General features: G+C 32.4%; 1 protein-coding gene across 1 annotated transcript; it reads right to left on the bottom strand.

Moving 5' to 3' along the window:
• Window positions 1-708: 708 nt before the first annotated feature.
• On the bottom strand, window positions 709-5,766 carry LOC128280786 (wall-associated receptor kinase-like 6). Its single transcript, XM_053019247.1, has 4 exons — window positions 4,915-5,766; window positions 3,318-4,100; window positions 2,697-2,867; window positions 709-2,055 (listed from the first exon to the last, which is right to left on the bottom strand). The coding sequence occupies exons 1-4, from the start codon at window positions 5,615-5,617 to the stop codon at window positions 854-856; spliced, it is 2,859 nt and encodes a 952-aa protein (XP_052875207.1). The 5' UTR covers window positions 5,618-5,766; the 3' UTR covers window positions 709-853.
• Between the last annotated feature and the right edge of the window lie 647 nt (window positions 5,767-6,413).

A 6,413-nucleotide genomic window follows, 5' to 3' on the forward strand; every position in this document is an offset into this window, starting at 1 on the left:
TTGAAAAGTTTTTTTAAACCAATAGTAAAAAAATTATAATGCAATGCTGAAGTTAGATTGGACTATTCAGTTGGACTAAAAATCGATTAATATATTTATCTGAAAAAGGTAAAAAATCACTTCAATCTACGGGTTAGGCTAAAAACAATTGTCATATTTTATAATTATTAATATTTTTATTTTTATGATTTTTAATAAATTATTCTCGACTTAGATGTTACTTCTTATGGAATTGGATGTTTACTGCTGACTTGTCCCATCCAATTCCCCTCTATTTTTATTGCAAGAGAACGGACTAAGCTAGTATATTTATTTGTAGGGAAAATGTGAAGAAGAATATGACCAATCAGAGGGGTTCCGACAGGAGTTGAAATTGAAGGTTCGAGAGTAGTTGAAAGAGCGGTAAGCGTCGAAGAAAAATGGCGATGAGGTTATGTTGGATTCTGTTAATATCCCGTGCTTTCTTTAGTTGTTCTCAACTCAATAAAAGCTTACTATTACTGTGATGAGTTAATCACCTCTTCTTATTTCATCTTCAGATATTAAAAGAAGAAGAAGAAGAGCAAAAGGAGATGTGGATAATTAGGGTTACCATTCTTTCGATTGATGGTACCCTTGGATTTTGTATCCCTGTTTGGAGGTCTTTTTAATTAATAAATTCATCGACTTAGCAATAGAAAAAAAAGAAGAAAAAAACATATCCAGCACTTGTGTAAGAAATACCTTCAAGAGATAAAATAACATTGAGTTAAACAAGTATGAATTCTTGGGCAACCACAAGACTCCACCAGTGTGACAAATACAAAAGCTAAAGACTATCAATCAAGATAAATTGTTTCAGGAGTGTTGGAAACTAGAAAGATGAATTTAACGGAAAAGTTACACTGTCGGTTGTAATTGTCCTGGACATTGAACTACTAGGATTGGTATCCCATGAATGGATCATGTCATCTATTTCAGATTCTTCATCGCCACAGTCTTCAATAACAGTTCCACCTGAAGCTTTAATAATCTCCAGCTCCATTGCTACTTCTTTCATGGTGGGTCTTCTCTTTCCATTAAGATTCAAGCATCTTTTTGCTAGCAGAGCCACAACCATAATCTCCTGTTCTGGACCATCCTTTACTACCATTGGATCGAGAATTTTAAATAAGGAATTCTCCTGCATTGAATGCAAAAAATAAGATACCAAACTTCTCACTGGCTCTGATTGGTTTGCGGAGATGGGTTTTTGTCCTGTTAAAAGCTCAATAAGAACAACTCCAAAGCTATAAACATCACTCTTCTCTGTATATTGATTTGTTCGAAAATATTCTGGATCCATGTATCCAAAAGTTCCTTGCACTCGAGTGGTTAGATGTGTTTCTTCAAGTCCAACTGATCTTGAAGTTCCAAAATCTGATACTTTTGCCCTATATTTATCATCCAAAAGTATGTTACTAGATTTGATGTCTCGATGATAAATAGGAGCAGAAGCAGCTGAATGCAAATAGAACAAGGCATTGGCAATTTCGATCGTAATTCGTAAACGCATTTCCCATGTCAATGGTAATTCTTCATTTTGGTTACGAATGAGATCGTATAATGTACCATTTGGGATGAACTCATACACCAATAGAGGAACTTCAGCCTCTAAACAACACCCTAAAAGCTTAACCACATTCCTGTGATTAATTTGAGATAAAATTATCACCTCGTTAATGAATTGTTCAACCTTCTTTTCGTCAAATTTCTTTCCTTCCACCATTTTGGACTTCTTAATAGCCACAATGCTTCCATCTATTAGCATCCCTTTATAAACAGTCCCTTGACCTCCTTGACCAAGGATTCGGTTCTCATTATAATGATCGGTCGCCTTTTCCATCTCTTTCGAAGTAAACAACTTAATTTTTTCAACATTACCTTCATTGCTAGACAAATGTTGTTGCAATAACAAACCTCCATTCCTTTTGAAGTATTTCTGCTTCAGCATGATTTTTTGTTTTCTTTTGAGGAATTTGTACATACTCCATGTTGCGAGTAGTAGAAATAGTGTCCCAATACTAGTGCTGCAACCTATATAGATATAAGAAACATAGTTAAAAGGTAAAATTGAAACTTCAGATACACGTTAAAAAACGATGAAAATGTTTCAATAAAGTTTCATTTTAAATGAACACTGAGAGAACCTTATTGCACCATCCATTGTTTTGATATTGAGCTTTTTACAAATTTAATGTCAAGTAAATGTTACTGCATCACACATTCTGTGAAAAATAAAATAGAATAAAATAAATAAAAATAAAGAACACATAAATTTTACGTGGAAACCCTTTCGGGAAAAAAACCACGGGCAGAGGAGAAGAAAATTCACTATGTCGAAAAATTTTTACTCAAATACAAGAGGAATAGACTATGTCTATTTATAGGCTTGCAAAGCCATATTCTAGTAGGATTGAAACACCTTATCCTAATCAATATAAAATAGATGGAGTTTAATAAGGTTTAAAAACCTTATTCTAAAATAAAATAAAAGAAGTCTAGTAAAATATGGATTTTACTTTTATTTTATTTTCCATCGTATTTTATTTAAATAAGAATTTGGGTCACTTAATTCTAACACATTCAAAAGTAAATATATCACTGCTTGAATTGACATAATCTAATAATCATAATAATTCCACTTTGAAAATGAAAAGTGTAAATTTAACACGTACCTACAATAATGCTTGTCAAGCTACGAGTGTTTTGAGTCTGTATTTTGCGCTCGCAACGAAATCCCGTACTATTGTATTCATAATGAGGAGGGCAAGACTTCGACGAGCAATAGTAGCTAGGGGTAGTCAAACAAAAAATGCGACAATACTTATAATTCCGACATTTCCCGTCTGTCATTTACAAATTGAATAAAAAAAAGTTATTATCATATAATTTGATTCAAGTATCCAAGAGTTCCTTATAATATCTGATTGGGTCAAATTAGTCTATTATTATATGAATCTATTTAGTCTTTATACTATTAAAAAGAATAAAAAAGTTTAAACTATAATAACATTAACATTTATTGTATAAAGAATGTATTGATTTTTTTCAATTTCTATTCAATTTCAAACAAACTATTTCATTTCCGAACCATAAAAACTTAAAAATAATTAATTTTATTAAACAAAATGTTAGATTTTATATAAGAATAAAAAAATATGAGAATACCCTTAAATTATATAACTTAATTTGTATATAAAAAGATATTTTAATAATTTTTAAATTGAGGTATGCCTATAAATAAAGATAATATAGATACAAGGAAAAGTTCCCTAAAACAAAATGTTAATTCATACCTTTGCATAACGTCAAATAACCGACGCGGATATCCCTGTCGCACACACATAGATGATTAGAGCTCAACCTCGACCAGCAATATTTACCATCGGATGTACAAGAAGTGTTCAAACTATCATTCAACTGGCACACTCCAAATATTGGTGTGCCCCATTGCAGTTGTGTTGGGACATGCGTCGTATTACTTACATTAAAGGTCAGATCATAGTCATAAGAAATCATGGAAGCAAATTCGCATGATCTGTTCCTCCTATAATCACTAGAATAAAGCTTACTACTCATGTTTACGTAGAATGAACTAAGACCCTGAGGAATATTAACAATACAACCATCAATAGAGGAAGTCTCATCATTAATCTTACAACTTGACTGCAAACATCCGCCTATAAGATTATCTACTTTGTTGCCGAAAACAGTAACCAAATTACCACAACCAGAAGACCAAAAGATGTTGTCGATATCTGAGTAGTAAAAGCGGGTGCCTGTTAGGTTGAGACTCATCCCATTGCGGTGGCCTTTTCGACAGTTGAAGTAAGTTATTGGATGGTTGACCATGACGGTGCCACTTAAAAAATTAAAGTCTAGCATTTGCAGATTCATGCCATTTATGTTTAAGAAAGGCACTTTTTTTCCATTGGCGTTTTTGATACAAATTACTTCAAACCAATCGTCATTGGGATCATCTTGGTCCATTCTAAAAGGGTAGTGAAAAGTAACATTCCCACAAGACTCTACCTTATAGGTGTGGAAGTTGATAGGTCCTAGTGCTGGTCTTCCGCATCCTGCGGGCTTAGCAAAAAGGGTGTAAATTGCAAAATCTACTGCACATCCAATGTTTGTAGGAAATAAAAGCATTCATACATTTGTGTTACTCTTGACTAATTTTTTTAATTAAATTTGTGTGTTATTTGTGACATTAAATCCAAGATAAATTCTCTCTTTACATAATACCTGTTAATTTTATTCTAACTATTAAATTCTTAATTTTTTTAAGGAAGTAATGATTCAATTTCCAATATAAATGAACTTAGATTTAAAACAGAATCATTATAAACAAAATTATGTAAATTATGAAATGAACCAAAGCATAATACAAAAATATTAAAAATATTAAAATATATACCATGTTGTAATGAAATATATAAATATATATATATAAATATAAAACCAACATGAAGCCAACGGTGTCCTTGATCTCCCTGATTGAGTGAACAAATTAGTAAACTACACCTTTTTTTCCTCTCCCAAAATTAACATAAACACTTTAATACCTGATTAAATATAAAATTTTAATTTTAACTCCTCTAAAAACGTAATAATTTAATTTAATTTAATCTCGTATTAACTCAATTTTTGAAATACAAAAACTTTTAGGTATAACTTTTTTTGGCCTTAAAAACTTTCAGGTGTAAATTTTTGAAAAACAAAAATATTGATATACAAAATGAATGACACTAAAACCTCTAATTTTTTTTAACTCATAAAATTAATGGTTCTAAAGACTGATTTTAAACATTTAGCAAAATCTATATATTAACTGAATTAAAAGAAGAAAAAATGAAAGCCAAGCAATAGAAGTGACAGCGCGTGGCTGACCTGCGCCACCGCAATAGGTGGGATCCCAGTTGAGCACGGCGGGGACATGCGTGGTTTTAATACTGATGCCAGTGGGCAATGGGTAAACACTACGGAAAGAGTCCATGCTAAAGATGAAAGCAGATGCGCATCTGTTGCTGTCAGGATACATGGCTGTCATGGTTACGGTATAGGAAGTGAGATTTCCAGTAATTTCAGTAAAGCAGCCAGATTCAGAAGCACCATCGACACACCTTGGTTGAATGCAGCCGCCGAGTGAATCAGTTCCGTTACTTAATATAGTAGCCAAATTTTCGCAACCTACTGACCCGAAATAATTCATGTCACTTGAGAAGAAAAATGGAGTGCCTGAGAGATTCACACTCACTCTAGCCTCGGTTATATGTTCACAATTAATGTAAGTAACTGGATAGCTGATTAGAATGGAGTTCGAAAATAAGGAACCAAGTACCTCCAGATCGATGTCATTTACGTTTATGAAAGGCTTTTTCCCATTGAGGGTTTCGTTGCAAGCTACTCTAAACGAAGGTTTTGCATAGCAGCTGCGACGGATTCCAAAAGGGGATGGAATTGTAATATTTCCACATACTTCTTCTCCACAGGCAAGTTCTTGAAGTTCTGCTGCTTGTAATAGTGGGCATAAAAGGAACAGGAAGAGGAATAGGAGGATGAAGTAAAGCGCTAACTGAAAACCCATTTCCATTGTTATTTTGTTTGAGAGAAATGAATGAAGTCAGTAATAGATTTTAAAGAAACAAAATCAGAGTTAAGTAGCACCAGTACAAACAAACGATTTTGGGCTGAGATGCAAATGAAAAGTCTTTGCTCACACTTTCCTTGAAGTTCCGGTGAAAGTGCATTTGATTTGAGAATAATTCACTAATTAGTAAAGATTGTTGGTGATAGTCACGAAACCAACTAAAAATACGACAAAGGCAAGTGCACTTATCGATAAATACTAAAGAACTCAGTAAAGAATAAATCAAGAAAATAAATGAATAATAGCTAAAAAGCGAACCAATACCTAGGAAAATAAATGAATAATAACTAAGAAGCGAACCAATACTCAGGAAAGAATCCACCTAAACTTCATCTGTCATTATCAATCTGAATTAAACAATTTTTTCACTTAATATCTTGATTCGTAGAAATCCTTAAATTATGCTATTATCTCTTTCAAGATTAAGAGCAATTGACTCTAGATTGATTAATTGAAATTTCTTTTTAATTAAAATCCCTATTATCGCATTAACTTGATCTAGGATTCCCCTATTAGATTTAATTCTAATCCGGTAGATTTATGTCGTCCTATTTTTAAGATTACATGCAACTTCACTTAATTATGCTAGATCTACTTTTAAATAGGGATTTTTCCTCCTCTGATTTAAGCACATTAAACATGAATCAATACTCTGATAATATTAAAACAAGAAATAAGCACGCATAACTGAGAACAAGATTTAAGTAGTTATTATGTAAAATAGAAATTAAACAACAGA

This window comes from Gossypium arboreum, chromosome 9 (assembly GCF_025698485.1).
Source record: "Gossypium arboreum isolate Shixiya-1 chromosome 9, ASM2569848v2, whole genome shotgun sequence".
Classification (NCBI taxonomy): domain Eukaryota; kingdom Viridiplantae; phylum Streptophyta; class Magnoliopsida; order Malvales; family Malvaceae; genus Gossypium; species Gossypium arboreum.